Source organism: Chiroxiphia lanceolata, chromosome 5 (assembly GCF_009829145.1).
Source record: "Chiroxiphia lanceolata isolate bChiLan1 chromosome 5, bChiLan1.pri, whole genome shotgun sequence".
Classification (NCBI taxonomy): domain Eukaryota; kingdom Metazoa; phylum Chordata; class Aves; order Passeriformes; family Pipridae; genus Chiroxiphia; species Chiroxiphia lanceolata.
The window spans coordinates 61,135,997-61,157,465 of NC_045641.1; the positions used below are offsets into that span (position 1 = coordinate 61,135,997).

At 44.8% G+C, this 21,469-nt stretch overlaps 1 protein-coding gene across 5 annotated transcripts in view; it reads right to left on the reverse strand.

Moving 5' to 3' along the window:
- Window positions 1-19,370, reverse strand: part of WASHC1 (WASH complex subunit 1) — a 41,941-nt gene extending 22,571 nt beyond the window's left edge. Inside the window, exons 1-2 of one of the 5 annotated variants that reach the window (XM_032688031.1) lie at window positions 19,307-19,370; window positions 8,576-8,729 (exon numbers count right to left, since the gene is read on the reverse strand). In XM_032688031.1, the coding sequence (XP_032543922.1) occupies window positions 8,576-8,724 (149 nt within the window). In that variant the 5' untranslated portion in view covers window positions 8,725-8,729; window positions 19,307-19,370. The other 4 variants (XM_032688033.1, XM_032688032.1, XM_032688030.1 and 1 more) reach the window with 4 other exon arrangements.
- Window positions 19,371-21,469: the final 2,099 nt, after the last annotated feature.

Here is a 21,469-nt window from a genome sequence, read left to right on the forward strand (position 1 = left end):
GGGGGTCCAGTGTCTGAAGCTGGCTGAGAAGGTAGAGCTATCACTTTGTATAATAAAAGAATAACATGGCAGTTGTGCCAAGAAGAGTGGGAGTGGGAGAACCTGACAATATTGCTGAAACTGTAGGCTAAGGAACAAGGGGACACTTCTTCTGCTCTAAGGCACACACTGACTTGTTATGATCTGTTTCTCCTTGCCTATTTCCAGACAGAAATAGCTGCAGCCTCTTGGGTAAGGGACTGAGTGGGAAAGGAGTGCCACTCTGGATGGGAAAGTTCATAAGATCTTTGCCAAAACTCTCTTCATTAACAGAGACTTATCGCTGGACAAAATCTCAGCCACTGCATCTCCTGTCAAGTGTAGATCTGGATCCTTCCAATCCACTGACATCCAGAGTATTTCAAGGAAAGGATGCTTATTAAGCTACACAAAGAGTAGAGTTTCGGAGTTCTCCTGGATAACCTTCTCAGGGCACCACAACAGTGGGAAGATATTAGGGAAGCACACTGAACGCTCCCACGCTAAAGGACTGCAGCCATGAGACCTCTTTGCATTATTCACTCACAGATGTGGCTGGGATGTCAGTCCCACCTCTGCTCTCTGGACAGCCCTCAAGGCACACGTCACTGCCTGGACCCTGAACTGCCATGGACATCACACTGAACTACTGAGGGATTGGCACCATGGCTGTTAGCAAAACACAGCCAGAGACATACTGCAGCCCAACTTGCGTGTCCTCCCACAGAAAAACCCCTCATTTCCCTAACACACCTTCCCACCAGGCTCATGCTGAACTGCTGCCTCCCTCCAACCCAAATGTGACTTTCAAGGCACCCCTGAACATTTCTGAACACCAGGTACCAGTGATTCACATGTTACCATGTCTGAACTGGGTAGAAACTCTGAAACAATGGTCAAGAGATGAGCCTAGAAAAGGTGTCAACATGCCTGTGCAGTTGTGGCTTCAGAATTAACTGATAAATAAACATGCAAAGGTGGATACCTGGTCCCATTGTAAAGACTTGCACGACTTGTAAAGACAAGTCTTTTTGGTACATGGTCAGGAGGAGAGATCACCACCACTTCCATCCCCTGCCAGATCTTTTCACTTCTTTCTCAAAGGGCTCTCAGTGCTCTTGCCATGCAGAGAAGAGCCTGCTTTAGGGTTCAGTGTGGAATTCTCTTCTCACATACCTTTAGACCGCTACAGATACTGTCACTATTATTATTTCTGGATATATTACTCTCATGCTGCAGGATATTACAACTGATAGCTATTTAAAACCTCATTGCATTAATGTGTCAGACTATTTCTGAAGCCTGTAAGCCTTCACAAAAGCAGACCCCGCTGCACTTGGCTTCAGATAAGGTTATTTCACCACAATTACTTAGTGCACACTACCTTTGCAATGCAGAAACATTGCAGGGAGTAAAAACTTCCATCTTGTCAGTAGCAGGGAGGTCCTCTTGGGCTTTCACTTCTTAAAGCAGTAGAAGCAGGAGTAATTACAGATCTGTACTTTTTGCTACAGGATAGCTCATAAAAGTTTAAAAACAAATTTACAGCAGTTGAGGGTATACAAAGTGATCCATCCTTCAACTTAGTCACAGCTCTGTCCTCAAACTGTGCTCTAAAATAATCTCTGGTGAAAGAAGGCAATCTTCATCAAGATTATCACTTCTCACCTCCTCCACAAACGGGTCTAGCATTTGTTTCTTTTGCCTCTTGCTGCTACGGGCTTTATTTCCATAGATGGTTTTGCAAATGGCTTTATCTGTTTTGGAACACAGCCTTTGAATAATAAGCAGTGGTGGCTACTACTGGTGCCATCTCTTGTGTTAAAACCATAGCTCTTTAAACATTTTAGGTATGTTTTGCTGAGCTACAGGGAGTCTATGGATGGTAGTATATTAATTTTAGTCTACAAACTCATAAAAATATGAGCAAAAAGCAAAGAAAATTAATCCAGAAAGCCACTGTGAACTAGATGTGCTTGTATCAATTTTTTTTTTTGATTAATGATTTTCTTCAAGGTGCAAATTTCTGCTGCATGAACAGAGTCTGCACAGCAGATGTGCTAAGATTTATCACAGACTCTTCTAGGACACCTCTTTTCAGGAAATCCAGTTGCAGACAGCAACATCCCTGTTACAAAGGATCAGCATTGGCATAATCAATCCTCTACAAGCTAAAGTGGGATTTCCCTTTGCTCATGACCAGACCAAGAAAAAATAAAGCACTCCTTTACTGAAAGAGCAACCTTGATTCCCTCTGTTCTCTCTTGTTACCACTCCTTCACCCTTTGAGGAGAAGCAAATCCTCCTTCTGAGAATGAATCTGATCGCCCTGGAGTTGCAAAAGCAGGATGAAAACTACTTAGAGAGGAACGTAACAGATTCAGGCCTCAGGTTGGTCAAGCCACAATGAATATATTCCACTGGGTGTTTTTCCAGGTACCGAATCACACTTACATAGGTAGACAAATCTTACACTTCTTCCCACTTCTGCATCCCTCACATGCTTTCTCAGGGAGTCTGTCTAGTCCTGTCTTTAAGGACTAGAGAGGGAATTTGCTCACGAGAACTTGAAAGCTGCTACTCAATATTGAATTTTCTCCAACAAGGCACAGAATATAAACAAGAGGCTTCCCTGTCAGGGTTAAAAAAAACACTAACTAAAATAAATCAACAAGCCATATGTACCCAAGTTACCTTAGTTTCTCCTTACTGTTTGCCTTTCCTATTGCACATACCATCTGTTTTGATCAAACTGTCTCATATTTCCACAAGATATTCTACTACCACTGTAAGAGCAGAGGGAATCCTATCAAGAGCTCTGTTAAGTCTGGAATTGTTGCGTGGCTCCTTCTGCTAAGGTAAGAGAACACCTCTCCTCAATTTTGCATTTTCCTTCAAACTGAAAGAGGGCAGATTTAGATTTGATATTAGGAAGAAATTCTCTACAGTGAGGGTGGTGAGTCACTGGAATAGGTTACATAGAAAAGCTGCCTATGCCACTCCCTGAAAGCGTTCAAGGCCAGGCTGGATGGGGCTTTGAGCAACCTGATCTACTGGAAGGTGTCCCTTCCCACACTTTTAGTGATGGAGGATATGAGTAAGGCTGGTATTTCCTTTGTGCTCCTGAATGGCCATTTCAGCACCCTGGACTGCAGTATTTCATCATTCTCTTTTCAGATGCAGAATCAAGCATTAAGAGCCCTTCCTCTCCACAGAATGTCTTCTGTAGTTAGGCAAACTCATCTCATGTTTAAAGAAATATTTTGCATTAATGACAGCACTGAATCTTTCAGCTATTCATTAAATTGTATCACTATTTGCAGACTTGCTATTAGGTGCAAGAAGTTGAAGTCTGGTTGGACGAGGGTATTGAAGGTGAAGCACTTCAATAATTTTTTTAAATTTCTCTGCACTTTTAATAAAATGCTGAAGGCCTTGTTAGTGTACAAAAGGCTACAGCTCTCTTATGAAGTTCGAGCCTGCTTTTCAACCACTTAAGGCAGAAGAGATCGATCACCTTCCTTTCAGGGCCATGGGATTCACAGATAAACAAATTCATAGACAAAACTGATGTGGAAGAGCTGTTGCTAGTGGACGTAGAGCAAGGGCTTAAGTAGCCATCACTGCATTTCAATGACTGCCATAAAAAGCATCTTGCTTGCAGAATCAACTTTAGCATTCTGTTCCTGTCCTTCAAAAGACACATTTAACCTCTGGAAGTCCAAAAGACAGATTTTCAGCACTTTCTGAGATGAGCAAGAATCCTGTCTTGCTAATTCTCCACTATGTTTGTTTAATTTTGAAGGAATAATCTTTTAATGACTTAGTACCATTCAGTCTCCTTCCCACCCACTGCCCCACTCCATGGGCTGTCAAGGCATCTGAATAGAGCCTGGGGCCTCAGATCCTGCAAGATTTCAAGCTTAGGGATTTTAGAAGCATCCAGAAAGAGTTGTGACCTGGACTCTTGCAGAATAGTTAGTCTCCCTTTGCCTCTTAAGGGTGTAGGAGGCTTTCCAGCACCGGCTGCCACCAGCAGTCCAGGCGTGCTGATCTGACACTCCTGTCACCTCCTAAAGTCTTCCTCCTATAGTCTGGGAACCTCTCTGAAGCTACATCTTTGCAAGCTTTCAAATTTAGCTTCCAGAGGATCATGACAGCCAAAACAAATGAATGGTTTCTTACAAAGTGTGTGCTAAACTTAAAAGAAAAGTAAATCCACATTACTTGGACACGTCTCTACAAGAATAACAACTATTTGCAGGCAAAATGTCTTCTCTGTACTCCATTTCCTCATGACTACAGGACAATCCAGTCACTTTTTATCTCACTGTTTCTGCTTAATCTTCCTGGCAGCGAATGACTGCTCCTACAGCCGCTCAAGAGAGGTATCTGAAACCAACCTAGACTTAGCATCCTCTTTCAGGGACAACTTCAAAGTACCACAAGGCAACTTGTGGTTTAGCAAAAGTCATAACACTCTCAAATTAACTGGAGAAAAATTAATTCCCTGTGCTACAGCCATCTTCCTGGTGTAAACTCCCCTGCACTGGAGCCCTCTTGACAGCTCTCCTCCTGGTAAGATCCAACCCTTGCAACCAACAGAGGAACAAATACAATGAAGTGCCCAAGCTCCAAGCTGCATCCCAGAGCCCCACTGCACAACAAACACAGTATAGCTTTGCAGCAAGACCCCCCCTGGCAAGTTTCCATTCCACAGACCTCCTAAATCAAGTACATTTACAGGGATATTTTTAGTCCCCCCACTTCCATTACTGATCATCATGACGAATCACAGTAACAAGGGGAACATCCAAATGCACCTCAGGATTAAGATTTTGTCTGTATTTTCAGTTTCAGGACTGCTCACATCTCAGATCTGCTCCTGTCCCAAATATCCCTTAAGGCTCTGCTGCCCATCAGCTATTCCTTACCTTCCTTAATCACACACTTACCACATTTCCTCTCCACCCTTAACAGCATTTCCACAGTACTTTTGTTTTCCAGTTACCATTCTCAGCAGTGTGGCTTTCAGTTAAATCTTTGTTTAATATTAAAGCCCTTTTCAAATATTTAATATGAAATTAACTTGAATCCAACTGGGGAGAAAACAGAAGGATACATTGGTTTAGCGAAGTATTATTTCAGACAAGTAAAAGACACTGAATAAAGATTTTTAAAAGGAGCAACCCAAGAAATCTTCTGTAAACTGAAAAAAAAAAAGAAACACAAGGATGAGAAATTTTGTATACTGGACAACTTGTGGTTGGATCACAGGCAAAGTAAACCAGGACCTTGATAACAAAATTTCAACCCCAAATATTTTTCTTTCTACTGTTGTAAAACTCCATGAGATAAGTGGCAAAGGCAATTTTCCACAAATCTGTAGCACAAAAGTGTACACTTTGAATACTGAACTGACATGTTAGAGATTATTAACATTTCCCAACAATACAAACTCTCCATAAAAACTGAGAAATCCCAAAGGATAAGTCCAGCTAACTAGTGGAACATCTCAGGAAAGCTAAACCCATCACCCATCTCCAAGTACTTACCACAACAACATTCCTGTAAAAAATTCCACAGCACATAATTCCAACACAAGCTGTCACTCAGAAAATGCTGGTAATGAGAAATCAAACAGATGAAAGGCTACTGTTAATTGAGTGTTTAAATTGGTCATCCTGCCTCCTGTGACCTGTATCTAAAACCCTCCTTAAAAGTTCAGGATTTAAACTTTAATAGATATTATGTCAGATTGGCTATGTCAGAATATTTATGTTTTAAGCAGTAATGATATGTATTAAAATCTCAGTAGCTACAGGCAATGAATCTGCTCTTTACTGCAGCTTCCACAGCAGACTAATTGCATGAATTCAGTGAACATACGCAAGGTTAAAACTTCCATTACTCCAAAGCATAACCCTGAAAAGGACATGCAGCCTCTTTATCCCCTCACTGCTATCAGCACCAAGAGGATTTCCTAAGAGGGTGGGACTGTTGACAGTACTGGCCGAAGACATAAACCTCTACTGCCCAGCAGCCAAGAGCCTGCCCAGGTCAACACTCTCCCTGTGAAGGATGTAGTACTTTGGTGTTCTCCATCTGGAAGAAGCCAGGTGGATCCCTGCTTCTGAGGGTTAGAAATATGATGGAGAGGGATGCTAAGCTGATGTATCCTGCTCTTTCTTACTGATTCCAGACTGCAGTCCAGGTTGCTAGACCTACCCTCCAAGGCTGGTCCCAGAGGGTCTCTGGGTCTCAGCCATAGTTTACCTGTGGTTTTGCACCTGCACAACCCTTGATTATCTACAGACTAATGAACTCTGCAAAGTGCCTCATTCTCCATGTACTTCACCACAGTTGAACTTAACAGCAAGCAAGCTTGTTTGAGGGTGATTGGAAAGAAGAGCTTGGCAGGGACTTGTCTCATGGGTTATTTTCCAGGATCCCCAGCCGGTGGGGAAGAGGAGGAAAGCTCCTTATCTGTTCTCCTAATTCTCTAAATGCAAAGATATCTTTCTCGTGTTCCCTTGACATGTGCATTTCAAGAACTCATACTTAGCTGTCATGTCAGCAACAACTCAAAGCGGAAACTTAATTCAGCTAAAATGTAAAAAGAGATCCATTTGTGGAAAGATCCCTCTTTCCAATAGAGAGTAAGAGACTCTTGCACTCCATCTGCAACAAACAGATTGGCTTGCCACTCAAAAGCACTGGAGCAATCCAACTGTTCTCACAAAACAAGCCCAGAACATCTGCATCTTTGTAGTACTGAAGCAATGAGTTTGACACACTCTGGCCAAGTCTGCCACACTGAACAAGTCTCCTCTCCACCAACACTGCAAGCTGCTGTTATGCAGATCAGAACAGTCAGCTTCCCCAGATAAGGTAGCTCCTTCCTGGAAATGGAAGACAGAGCTGCCTTATCTCAGGAAAGGGAAGATAAAAGGTCACTCTTCAATAAGTGGCAAAGTTCTCACCTTGAAAGCTTTGCCCCTTAATTGACATGGAACAACCAAGGTCATGGAACTTTTAATCAGATGCCTGCATAATTACTAAATCGTTATTAATTATATCAGAGAGCCAAGACCTCAGAGGAAAGGCAAAGCAAACAAAGAACCCAATGAAGCCTCCTCTGTTGTTGGAGAAAACTGGTAATTAAAAGTCATGAGTGCACCAAAGGATGAGGGAACAGCATCACAGTCACTGTTCAGGACTCAGGAGTGACTTGCATACAAAACAGCAGGCTCATCTCCCTGGGGAAATTACAGGCTACTGCATTACAAAGTAGTGAGAAGGGAAAAAAAGGAAATAAAAGACAGAGAAAGGCCACTCCTGTCTTATCAACAGCTTTCTTTGCCCCACAGAGAGGGACAGCACTGCCAACCAGCCCCAAGGTTGAGAGGTGTTTCCACATGTTTCTGGCAGCTCCAGAAAGCCTTCTCTCAGCCTTGTATCATAAAGGGTTCCAACACTGTGCAGTGCCCAAAATAATGACACCTTGTACTCAACCCAACCCAGCCCATACACAGCCCTTGCCCAGAAGCCCCTGCCCAAAGACTATTCCAGCATAAAGCCTTTATTTCCCTCAATGTCCTGAGCTCAGCCCCAGTGACTACTCTTTCCCCAGAGGCTGACTTTCAAAATATCTCCATCAAAACCTGAAGAACTTCACTCTATCCTTAAAAAAACACCCAAAACTCAAAAGAAGACAGACTGTCATGGTCCTTCTCACACCATAATAAATCAAACTAGGTAGTCATGATCCCCCTGAAACCAAAGCAAGTGCTTTTGCTAATCAGGCTATGAGAAGACAAAGGCTGATCTGTTCCCATACCAATAATATACCATCTCAGAGCACTAAAACATCAAAGATGGCATTGCATGGAAAAAGGCAGCATTTTATCCACCACCATTTGCAGGTAAACACAAGAACCTCTCCGATCTGCTATATAGGCAGTCTTACAGATCCAACCCCAAAGATGACCATATGCAAGAGGTGCCAAGTCTGGGCCAAACCCCTGAAGAAATGGGTTCAGATGTATTATGAGACTGTGGCTAGAAGAATACTCTCATGCACTCAGCCCTCCAGACACACAAAAAGTGCAAAATACCAGAAGCCCAAAGAGAACAGTTTGTAAGTCCCACAGATCAGAACAAAGAGACATTTTCTACTTCACTGCTTCAAGCACAATGACTCAAAAAGACATATCTTCAAGATACTCTCAATAACAAAGCCTCCCCTTTAAAACATGAGCAAGAAGGAATAAAGGATAATGGCACCAGAAGCAATAATGCAATTTGTGGGACTCTACCACTGAATAAAAAATTAATAACCAACAAGCTCTGGCTAACTGCAGCCATTTCATTACGCTTCACTTTGACAGACCTGAATCCAATAAACTTTTATTGAAGTGCATCTGGTCCTTTTTTATTCCTTTTCTGACCTTCCATTGCTTGCCACTGCAATGAACTTTCACTGCTGCAACCTGAACATGGCACTGTTTCGTATTGCTGAATTCAAGGCACCCAAGCCCCTGTGAGAGCACTTTACCTGTTGAATATATCACCAGACACCTTTTGCAGGTACTGAAGTGCATCTGCCACCTGCTGAACAGCCTCCTCCCTGCGTAAGTCCGGTTGGATCAGGGGGACTGAGTATGTCTGCCCCTCCAAAAAGTGCTTCTGGGCTACTGCAGCCATTGTACCTAAAGGAAAGAGGAAACAGATCATTATTAAACACACTTCCATTTTATCACAGCATTTATTCAGGGACTTCCACTTTCTGCTCCCCTAATTATTTTAGGAAAGCATTTGCAACAGAATTGGTGAGCTGTGGAGAACAGCACAAGGTAGTAAGGTTGACATATTGGATTTTTAATAAATTCATGACAGCCACAGTGAGGTGGAAGTCTCTTGCTTATCTGAATGCTCCTGGGAACCATAATTTTATTTTTTGCATGCTACTTAACAAATCTCTGCTCAGTACTGTGCTGAAAACAAAGACCACACTTCAAAGCAAAGTAAGTTCAGGGTGGCCATAAGACTCATCAGAAACTGCTCTGTCCCCTCCTCTCATCCTCATATTCCCTGTGGATATGTTCCAGGTCATTCAGCCTGGTCACTTCTGCTCCACGAAACACAACCACCACTTCCTTCCAGGAAGAGCAGCCATGAAATTACAAGGCATGCAAGTGCACACACCCCCTTGCTCCAAGTAGGCTAATGGGAGTTCTTCCATTCTGAGACTCCCAGGAGCTGTTTGCTGCTCCTGGTGGTTGGGTTTTTCCTTAGTAACTATCTTAAAAGAAGCCTCCTTATTTTAGGATCCTTTTAGGTACAAAACCTAAATGGTCACTGACACGTTTCAGTTGTGTGCAACACATGCACCAGAGCAGTACACATGCTCTCAGATGCAGCTGTGCCCAAACCACTGCTCTGTAGCTCAGCCAAGAGAAGGCATCACTCATGTTACCACCCTGACAGCCTTGCTCACCTCTCCCTCAGCAACTCCCAAAAAATCTGCCTCCCACAGTTTTACTCACAAAAATGACAAAAACATTCCCAGGACATGGAGGAGGGTAAAGACAAAAAAATTCAGTTTCTCTAAGCACATTAGAAATTGCAAACTCACAAATACATCACTGTTAAGATAGTCCAAAGAATGAACAGAGTAGAGTATCCATAGTTTTCTAACCCAAACTCTACTGCTAGGTCCACACAACTCTCTTCAAACTTATTTTTTCTGTGTCTTCTCATTCAGGCTGTAAAAACCCCACAGATTACAGGTGCTCATTACAGGGTTCCATCACACAGAGTCCTGTACATCGGTATAAGAAAGTATTCATTAAGCTGAAGAGAAGCAAAACAAAGAAGGATCAAAAAGCAAGGCATCAGAAACAGACAGGGATATCTCAGGACACACCACATTCCCTGTGTGATACCTGGAGTTCTGCATGAGCTAATCCAGAGAGCACTGCTGTGTGCAACCTGTATTCCTGCCTGTATACTAGGACAGACTGAGAATAACACAGAAACACAGCCCATACTGGAGAAATTCACAGAACAGGAGCCTGAAGAGACAGTCACAACATAAAACAACAGTTTAATATGTGAAAATTAGAGGAGTCTTCACTCATTCTTTAAATCTTCTATCTTGCTTCACAAAATGAAAAGATAACAGATTAGACTTGCCTGCAGCCATTCCTGTACATTTTAAGAAACACCATCCACCCTCTCCAAATTTGTCCTTCCTGATCCTCCTGCAGCAGGGTAGGGAAAGACTTTCTGTAAATGTGATGCGGCTGTTATTTTTTGGGACGCGGGGTTTTTTGGGTTGTCTTGGGGTTTTTTTGGGTGTTTAATAATGAATCACATGAGATTTAAGGACACCTAGTAGCCTTTTTGCAGTTAAATTCGCCAAACCAAGCCTAGCCAGCAGAAGAGCTGGCTCTGCTGCAGGAAGCCTAGACCTATTCTGTTCCATTTCATGCATCACTGGCAGCCAGACTCTGTATCCGCACTCTTTAGCGGCAATGTTTGCACACTGATTAGTCTTCTTGACTGGGCCTACTCAGCAGACAGGAAATTATTATTTAGAGCTGTAAAGCACACAAGTTAATCAGAGAGGAGCACAGCTAATTTTGAGACGGCGGGTTTTTTGATCTGTTGACCACAATCGAGCTCGAATCCTCTTCCTTTCAAATCTCCTGTCTGACTGTCAAGGTGGAACAAAGCGAGCGCACAACAGAGCGAGCGCACGGTGATGAGTTACTCTGGCTCCAGCAGCAAAATGAGTTTGTGATCCTCCCTGCCACTGGTCACAACTCTTCCGTTGCATTCAATGCTGCTCATGTTGGGGATGCCTATTTTTAGCTCGGATCAGTTCAATGACCCAATTTGCTGCAGCCAGATAAACAGCTGTAATTGCCCAGTCATGAAGCAGAGTGGGAAGCAGGGGCAAAAAGGGGACTTCTAAAACTTGCTTCATTATCGAAACCATTCCTGTGCAATGGTAATCCTGAGAAAGCCAAGCTTTTCACCTCTTGAGGCCAGATGAGATTATACGTGACCTCTCAGACTCTCACCAATCCTAATTCTCCCAGTGACCTTTCTAAAGCCAAGCTCAGTTCAGTTGCTGACTGACAGATGCTCACACATGGAAGCAGCACATCCATAGCTACTACCAAACTGTTTCTTTCCCTGCAATCAGAAGCTACAGACTGTCCTCCAGGTCCCACTGCTCCCCTGCAAACAGAGGAGCACACAGCAGCGGGCAAAACGGGAAAATCCCTGTGTGCTCCTGCTCACACTGACAGAGCTCATCTGACAGTAAACTTCAGCTTCACAGGTTCTCAATGCAGCCTCTCAGCTGAGCTCCAGATTCTCACCTTTGCTAAAAAAAAACCACATTGGAGAAATGTGGCAGACTCTTTGGGAACTGCTGTAAGAGACAAATACAAGAGATAATTCTTTCTGTGCAAGGAAACGAGCTGGAGATTTATAGCAAGAAGAGGAAAAACAGCAACACCTGAATGACTAGACTCAGTCCAGAATGCTGGAATTATGGCAGCTGATATGAAATACTCAGATGCTACAGTGAGAGAGGGGCACGTGTGCCCAAAGCAAGTATGAATCACAAGAGCAGATGTCAGATCACTCAAGAGATTTAATCATTAGTGGTGTGACCACCTATGGGTCAGAAGAAACAGCAATACAGAGCTTTTTTTTTTTTTTTGGTGATCAAAGAGGCTCTGGAAAAAAGCTGCAGCATCTGGGGCTCCATCCTCTCTTTATTCAATTATTTTTTCTGTGTCAACTTCCATGATCAAGACAAATGTGCTCTGGTGTTATATAATAACCTCATTTACCTTATTAAAGTGCAAACAAAGAGAAAAAGGTTGTTTTCTCACTGCACCACCTGCTTCCAAGTGCTATATCCTGATCTGGAAGCTCTGACTAGAGTTACCAACTGCTCAGATTTGCACTTCAGCCTTTAAGCTGTCTATCCTTTCACCTTAGGCAAGCTGGTGCAAAGCTCATCAAGGCTGGTGGCTCTCCCTCTGCTTTCAAAGCTGCTCTTTCCCTCTCGATTCCAACACTCACACTGAGCAAAACAACAGCAGTGGGAAATGCAAAATCAGCCTCCACCACACTGTCTTGCCTTTCCAAAAGACTTTAAACAAGGACAGTTAAGGGCTGAGCACTCCAGGGTTTTCAGGCATCTGGAACCAACAACTGGTGCTACTGTTGAATCATTCCAGCCAAGTGTAATACTCTGATGGCTGTGTAGAGATTTGTAGCTCTGAACCTGGAAAACCAAGTACAAAATTCACTGCTCTGGATAGGCAGAGAAACATTCCACATACTTTGCTCACCTCTTGCGTTACCTCTCCCCGGACCTAAGAATAAAACTTCTTATATTAAGGCTAAGCCCAAGAGAACTTCTCACAGAGCAAACAGAGTCTGTAAAAGAAGCAACACTTCCCAAAGTTCTTCAGAAAATACTGCACTATGGAGGATCAACCACTGAGGTGATTATCTATAAACAAAAAAAAGATCCCCGCAACCTTAAAATACCTTATTTTTTCAAAGGAACATAAACAAAGGCAATATCAAGAAAACAGTTCGGCTGCCCTCAACACAGGCAGGCTGTAAATCTACATACAAGCACTTACCAGATGTGTACTTTGTTATGAAAATAAAGAGAGAATAAGGCAAGCCATCAACAATACCTGCTTTCTTAACATGTTTCAAGAGACTAAAAAGAGAGGGCTCAGGGGAGAAGAGGGATTAAATACTTTGAAAACAAAATCAGTGTGTATTCTTCAAAGCTACAAAGGCTGCTTTAGCAATTACTTGCTGCTGCTTCTGTCCCTGCACTGGAAAGGCAGCATGAATTAGAGGCCTTTAATTCCCAGAGGCAGTAACATCTCCAAAAAGAAGTGTGAGGTTGTCTCTAGCCCTGTCTCTCTCCTTTGTAGGATCCTAATAAAAGATCAGTGCCTTGTAGACACCTGTGAGGATGCAGAGACCAGCAACATGCAATAAAACCCAAGTCTGCACACCCCTCACCACACACCACTACACCACTGCCACCAGTATGGTTCCATAGCAGGAACAAACAAAGCCACAAGTGAGCTGCTGGTTAAGATTAAACACACTCAAACGATGGAGTAGACACAGGCTTTGGGTACAGCTTATCAGAAAATGCTGCCTCCTCTGATAGAGGAAAGACACATCCATAACTTGGTTCACAGTGAGAAGTCATCCCAAATTCCTCACTGACCATAACTTCTTACACATAGCACCTTCTACCATGTTCACCTGGACAAATGTTTTCCTGTGCTGGCTGATAATAACAGACCTCTGTTATCCTCACTTTCCTCTGCTCCAGTCCAGTGTGCTACATCACAATACCTGACTGTGGCTTTTAGAGCTCCAAAGGCTCCCAGTTGCTACAATGGCTGTTGGATGTCACATCCCAAACTTCTACTACTGTGCACTTAACTATGGCACTCTGTAGTACTGTACTTAATGGACTACTACATCATCCTCATTCCCTACTTTCTTCATGGGCTTCCAACAAAATTTCATGGTCAAATCTGCTGGTGTATTCAAGTCATTCCTTGGTTACCCTAGAGGCTTGTCTAGAGGCTATCCCAGAAAAATATCAGAATCAAATCCTCCAAGGAAAGAATAATAATAATAAAAAAAGATAATTGTATCACCTTGCCCTCCACAGATAAAACACACTCCTGTGAGTTTACCAGCTGCAAAGCCAGAGAACAATATTTAAAAAAGAGACTTGAAGTCACAGAAAAGCAAAACATGTCATTGCACATGCTCCTCCCATTAAGGGACAGGACAAGGCAGTGTGTGCATATGCACTTGCACAGATGTAGACACACAACTGGAACAAAAGCTACAAGTTTCTCATGCTCTGGCTGTAAATGCAGCAAAAGAGCCTCGACATAAGTCCTATTTTATTGTGCAGCAAACGATTGCTCTGCCCTATGTTGACATTCACTGGAGGGGTTGAAATTTAGTCCTCCAGCAGAGCACACAAGAGGTAACTGTTATCTCCAGCAGTGAGATGAGAGGTTCACCACAGTCCCTGTGCTAAGCCAACTTTAGGTTTTTTGGGAGAAGCAAGGCAGGGGGAGGAGAGAAGCACTTTGATAAGTTAAGAGGATGAAAAGTCTATTTATATTTTTTAATTAAGCATGTTCTACAGTGTTATTAAGCAGCAATCAAAGATGCAGATGCCACTGATTTGATTGGCAAGAAGTACGCTGTGATGAATATTAAGGAACTCTGCCCCTATAAATAGGTCTAATCACCATCTGAAGGCTGGAAGGCAGTGATGAAAGAAAGCATTAATAAGACCATAATTAGGCCCCACAGCAGGCTGTACTCCACCAGGGTGCTCATATTACTAGACGTGTCTTATAGTAGCAGCCTCAAACTCCACTGTAGACGTTACCGCTTTGGGTCTCAAGACCTCTAGTAGCTATTTTAGATAAAGCTAAGAAGAGTGGGGTTTCTACTTCTGAAAGTAGTATTTAAGTATTTAAGGCAGCCCCTACTCAAGAAGCCAGAGCCTGCTGACACCTTTGGCTCAGACACTTTGCTTTGAAAGAAACAGCAGCAATCACAGCTACTAAAGGCAAATGAAATCTACCAGCAATATGACATTAAAGCAATGACAATACTGACAGGGAACTAAAGGCACATGAACTGGGTGTTTTCTCACCTGCAGCATTACCTCTTGGATCATGGGAGTGTGGGCCTGAACCAACACAACAACAGATTTGATGATCATTCTCAAATGGAGACTCTCCCTAAAAACTACTCAGAGCCACTTAGATTTCTGGTTTGTCACATACTGCCCTATTCCACTTAAGCTTAAGAGAAAGAATCAAAATTTGAGATCTCAGAGCCCAGCTTTACAATAGCATATGGCAACTCACTGGCAAATTGCAAAATACCTGACATTTAAAGATGGATCAAGTATAATCAAATGATATTGACTCTCCAGAAGACAGAATGCTATTACATTAAATTTTGAAGAGAACCTGAAAGGTAGAGACTTAAAAGAATTTAGAGGCGCACTTCAATCCTGCCAGCTCCATAAGACTGCCTCTGAGCCACTACTGTCCTCAGGACAATCCTCTCAAGGCAGAGCTCTGCTTTGAGAAGCACAGACAGCATCCCTCACTGTCATGAGGCACTGAGCTGCATCACCTTGCTGAGAAAGCCCTGTCCTCTAAGCACAGGCTGAAAATTATTTCCTTCAGTTGGATACATAAAGCTCATTTTGATGGACAGATGTTGATATCTTAAGTTAATCAGATAATCCCCTCTGCTACTGTCACCTTTGGCTCTCACCACTAATGGAGACAATCAGATGCTCTAATGAACAATTGATCTGATTCTAAGCCATCTACAACTGACCACAAACACTCTGCTAATTGCCTGCCTTCCCTTCCTTTCACTATTTATTATAAAAGAAGACTAAACAAATAGCCTAGCTACAGCTACAATACAGACATCAAAAGTAAAGCTGAGAATCCAATTCCCAAACATCCAGACAAAGCTCCTCCCTCGATTTCCTAAATGGACCACTTTGGTTTTGTATGCCTAAAGTTCACAGCAGCCACTGGTTAAGCCAAAAGTCCCCTGGAGGGCCTGCAATAAGTTTTCTTAAACACTGGAGTTCCAAACCCAGGATAGCTGGAACACTGCTGTAGAGCCTCCTGCAGAACGTCTGGAGCTTCTCATTCTTGCTATCGGACCACAGCAAGAAATACTTACTTCCAAAAACATAGCACTTCATTAAAAAACAACAAAAAACCCCAGTTAATTTTTTCCTCAAATTTTCTGATACAAAATCAGCTTCAGCCTCCTGCAGAGAACCTTAGCTGCAGACATAACCATTGCCACATCTCTCTGCCACGAACCCTAACTCGCAGTGTCCTGTTTTTCACCTCCTGATTCAGTACCCTCTGCTCCAAAGTTCTGGAGTTTTACAGCCCCCAGACCCCACACACACTGTTACAGTGGATCCTTTAATGAAGGAAACAACCAAATCAAACTGGTAACCAAAGTAGTTCCTGCCCGTTTTATACATTCAAAAGCAAAAGGAATGTTTGCACTTCTGGAAGAAGACATGAAGGGACCTCATTTTATAAGGAACGTCTTCAAGCCTGTTCACATTTGCTGGAAGGAATATCCCTACAGCGAGGCCTGGATGACAGGAGTTGATGAAAAGCTGGATCAAAAAAATGATACCTGGATGGAATATCTTCTGGTAAAGGTTACCTTGCAAAGGGGTCTAAGCAGAGCTGATTAGCTACAGAAATTGCTTTTTTGCGTGATAAAAATTATTCCCTTCAAGCTCCTACGCCACATCCATGGGAAACATAACAATTTCAGACATAATCCTCTTCTTCCTCTGCACATTACCTTTAATCTAAAGAAAAGTTATATAAAAAAAAAAACCTGCTTTGTTTTCAGGATTATCTCAGTATTATATTTCCCCAGCCCTCAATTTCTATCTTTCTCTTTCACTGCCCAGGCTGAGCTTGCAGTGATTGGTATTACCAGAACCCAAAAGCCAGACTGCAAAGCAGTTCCCAGAAATTCTCTGCTTTCAGTTTTCTGGCCAATTAACTCCTGAGTTGAAAGAAGAGAACAGCACTTTTTATCTGAAGGAATGAAGACTTAAAACTCAGTTTAAATATCCAGAGTGACAGAAGAAGGGCAGATGCTAAGACTAGCAGACTGTGCTGCTCTGGGAGTGCCTCGGGCATTTTTTCTGCCTCAGGGCTCTGGAGGTGTGGCTGTTCCCCCCCACCGGCCCTCAAAGCATCCCAGAAATACAGAGGTGTATCAGGCAGCCTCTACATCCCAGCTTTACTACTCAGACAAGACAAACATAACGAAATATCAGGAGAACTTAGCAGGTAACCTTCCTAAAATAAAGTCTATGCAAGGAACAGTTGACTGACTGATTCCCCAGAAAACTGCCGTGCAGAAAGCCTCTAAAGGACATGCCAAAATCACTCTGCTTCCAGCCCTTGCCTGTGGTAGGAGCAGCACTATCCGCTCCGCTTCCTTTCACTGCTCAGAGAAGGCTCCGTATTTGAGAGAACTGGCAAGAAATAGGGGCAGTTTCAGCTTCTCCCTCATCTACCCCAGGATAGGTCAGCCCGGCCTGGAAATCACTGCCAGCAACACCCGCCACACAACCCAAGTGAAATAAATAGGTCAGCTCAGGCAAAGTCCCGGCTGACATTTGCCTGAGTCACATGAAATGCCACAACCACAGCTGGCATTATCCCACACTCCTTGTTGGAAGCTGCGCTGTAGAAGTGAGCAGAGTCAAGAATTAGCCTACTCTGTGCAGGGACTAAAAGCCTCCTCTTTGGAAAGAGGCCTTTGGGAAAATCCAGGTGCTGTTCAACCACTCAAAACCTGAACCACAACATTCAATAAATAAACAACAACAAAACAAATGAAACCAAACCCAGAAAGAGGAGAGCGGGAAAGCTTATCACAGGACCTCCACTGATTGCTAAAATAAATACCAGACTAAAACAAATACTAACAATGACCATCGCTGCTGGATGTGGATCCAAAATGTTCCCTATGTCCATCAGCAGCCCTTCTTCACGTGTACAGCAAGGTCTAGCAGCCCTGTGGTCTTTTTACTGTTGGCCGACTCATTCTTTATTTTTAACACAGAAAAAGATTAATACAATAAATGTAATTATCACAACAGCATTTGGGTTCACTTGTAAACACTGACAATGTGTTTTTTATTTGACAAATCATTACAACAGCACAGCTACAAGCCTGGGAGTGAGAAACAAATCCTTATGCAACTTAAAAGCAATCCATAATCCATGGTACTCCAGGTAGCATGGTACTCCAGGTGGTGACCCCTGAGGGATTGGAAGTTACATTTTTTATAATCTGGGGTGTTCTCTGAATTAGCTGATAGTCCACTGCAACCAGTCAATACCTGGAATAGTACAAAACACCCACAACCCCATAACAAGCCATCAGCTGACTTGCTGAGGAAAAAAAATCACATAACCCACAACACAGAGTCCTGTAACCCTCTCTCTTGGACACCTCCTTCTCTGTTTTGTCTCTCCATTCAGGCTGCAGCATCTCCTGTTCACTCCTACAGGGTACCTGACCTACATGGAGAAAAGGCATGGCCTTGACCATTCCCCAGGGCGCTGTGTGGAGCTCGAGAGCCCTGCATGCTCAAGGTTTTCATGCTCCATGCCTGCCTGGCAGGTTTCCCAATCTATGTCATGGCTCAGCATCGAAGTACAGTGTAAGAATCACAGAAGGGGTCAAGCTGGAAGGGACCACAGCGGGTCAACTAGTTTAACCTCCTTGCTCAGGTAGGGCCATCCCTGAGTACATGGCACAGGTTTGTGTCCAGATGGTTCTGGATTATCCAGTGAGGGAGACTCCACAGTGTCTCTGGGCAATCTGTTCCAGTGCATGGTCACTGCACCGTGAAGAAGTAATTCCTCCTGTTCAGGTGGAACTTCCAGGGCATCAGTTTCTGCCATTGCCTCTTGTTCTACTGCTCGGCATCACCAAGGAGCACCTGGCTCTGTCCTCCTGGCACTCCTTCAGATACTGACAAACACTGATGAGGTTCCCGCTCAGTCTGCTCTTCTTGAGGCTGAACAGGCACAGTTCCCTCAGCCTTTCCTCTAAACAGATGCTCCAGTCCCTTAATCATCTTTGTTGCCCTGCAGTGGACCTGCCCCAGTAGCTCCACGTCTCTCTCGCCCTGAGGAGCCCAGACCTGGACACAGCACTCCAGATGTGGCCTCACCAGGGGTGAGTAGAGGGGCTGGATCACCTCCCTCAACCTGCTGGCAATGGCACCCCAGGATAACAACCGTAACAAACCACTTCCCTTCTATCCCACCCGAACAGGCGCTGCGTGACTCTCATTCCACACCACCAAGCTCTCCTTCCCCACAGCTCCAGGCGTTCCCGCCGGGCAGTGCCGGTGGACCCCAGACGGGACAGGCCGCGGCCCCGGCACAGCCCTTCGCGGGGGCGCCGCTCAGGCCCGGCAGGGGGGCCCCCATCGGAGCCGGGGCTGCTCTCCGGAGGGAGCTGTCCCGCTGTCCCGCTGTCCCATGTCCCGCTGTCCCGCCGTGTCCCCCCGTGCCGCGTGTCCGAGGGGCGGAGGGCACGGCCCCGCCCCCGCCGCGCGCCCCCCGCGGCCCCGCGCGCCCCTCACCTGCTGCGCGCCGGCCACGCCCCGCGCCCCGCGCCGCTTCCGCCCTCAGCCCTGCGTCACTTCCGCCCGGCCGGGCCGCCCCGGCGGGGATACGGTGCCGGTGCGGGAGGGAATCCGGAAATGTCCTGGGCTGCAAGGGACGCACAGGGATCAGCGGGTCCGACCCCGCGCGGGACACCCCGACAGTCGCACCGCGGGCCTCAGAGTATCGCCTAAACGCTCCTTGAGCCCTGCCAGCCTTGGTGCTGTGACCGCTGCCCTGTCCGGCGGCTCAGTTCACCCTCCGGGTGAAGAACCTTTGTATGATACCCAGCCCACACGTCCCCTGACTCCGCTTCATGCCGTGTCCTCGAATCCTGTCACCGCTCTGTCGTTGCCACGTCCAGCCCGGTTCCTGCACCCGGCAGCTTTTGCGCTTCCACATTGCTGGCGCAGCAGAGCAAGCAAAAGGGGGACTCTGACCCACGCGCGTGTTTTCTCCCCGGTGCTCGCGGGGAGTCGGGCCATTTAAAAAATTGACTTACGAACCGGGAAATTTTTAAGCGCGTTCTGCTACTTTGTTCTTGTGTTGCTTTCACGCTCCCCTTTCGTGCACCCGTTCAAGCAACCGAGTTCTCCCGGCACAAAAGCTCATGAAAAGTGAATCGCGAGAGCTCAACGTCTGTAAATTTTAAACCCACATTTTAAAGGGGTATGTGCTACGCGTGACAGAGCTATTTCCATGCTCATCCACTTCAGGATCAGAAACTATTTCTCAAAACTTAAGTAAACAGGTACAATTTTACACTATTTGAATAGCAAATACCAGCTTTTGGACGCACCAGGGAACACTTGTGATTGATATGTAGCATTAAAAGCAGTGCACAAGGGAAAAAATGAGGCAAGCCTCTTCAAACAGTGGATGCACTTGAACACATCAGGAGCCACTCATGCATATTCAGCTCAGGGGGAAAGGGTAAATTCATTACATAAATTACCTGTTGCAGATTGTTTGCTCGGTTCCCCTCCTTTGCAGTGGGAAGAAGGGACTGAAGTGGGGGAGGGATGTTGGGCCCGGTGGAGATGCAAAGGAGATCAGGAGGCAGCAGCAGCAGCTCCCCCGTTTCAGAGCCTGCAGGAGGGTGCAGTGTTTGCCCTGCGGTGTTTTAATGATGGGCCTGGTAAGGACCAGCGTAAGAGCTGCTGAAGGGAAAATCCTGCCAAAAACTCAAAGCAGACGAAAAAGCAGATCTAGCCGAGTCTGAGCAAGGAGGCTGTGTGTGTGTGTGGGTGTCAGGACCTGTCAAAAACAAAATGGGGAAGCGGATGTAAGAAGCAACAATCCAATCTATTCTGATCCATTTTTATTTATATACTGCTGACGGAAAGCCCTCCAAATGCTTTTTTTTCCTGCTTGGGTAAAATCCAATTCAAAGCATTTATGAAATTCAAGAGGAAGCAAGAGGTGACGCAGTCCCTTCCCATGTCCCCCTGAGAAAGAGGAGCCAGGTTTGCAAAATCCATCATTAAAGGACAAAAAGAAAGCTAACACAGAGAGAAAAAGGGAAGACCGAATCTCAGGCTGGGTGGGCAGAGCAGCAAGGGATACAGCAAGTCCTATGTGAGAAGCAATAGCAGGGTAGCAGTGGACTGGACAAAGCACCAGGGAGAGGCTGTAAATTGTAGTGAACTCCTGTGTAATGTTGTCATAGATCAAACCTCTTTTGTGTGCAGACAAGACCTACCTAACCATGCACAAATAGGTGTGAACAGCAGCACAGAAAGAGTCTGGAGGCAAATCAGGAGAGCAGCTGCTTAACACAGTGTTTAATTCAACTACAGAGCCAGCAATCTCTGTCCAGCTGCATGTCTCAGCCCCCTCAACTGGCTGGCGGATACCAAACGACACCATTCTCAGACAGTGGAATACTGGACAAAATATCACACTCCATGCCAGTGGAATAATGGACACAATTCCTTCTCTCTCCAGAACAATGTTTACTGGATACATTCCATAACCTTTCGCTGGCTCATTTTGGTGGTCCTGATGTCAGGATCCTTTTAGTTTAGCAAGGGCTGCTCTCAGGCCCCTGTGACCAGCAAGCTCAGCTTGGGCTGCTTTGCACTGGCAAGTTACAGCCAACGAAACCAAAAATCACACACAGTATTTTTTCTCTTCTAACA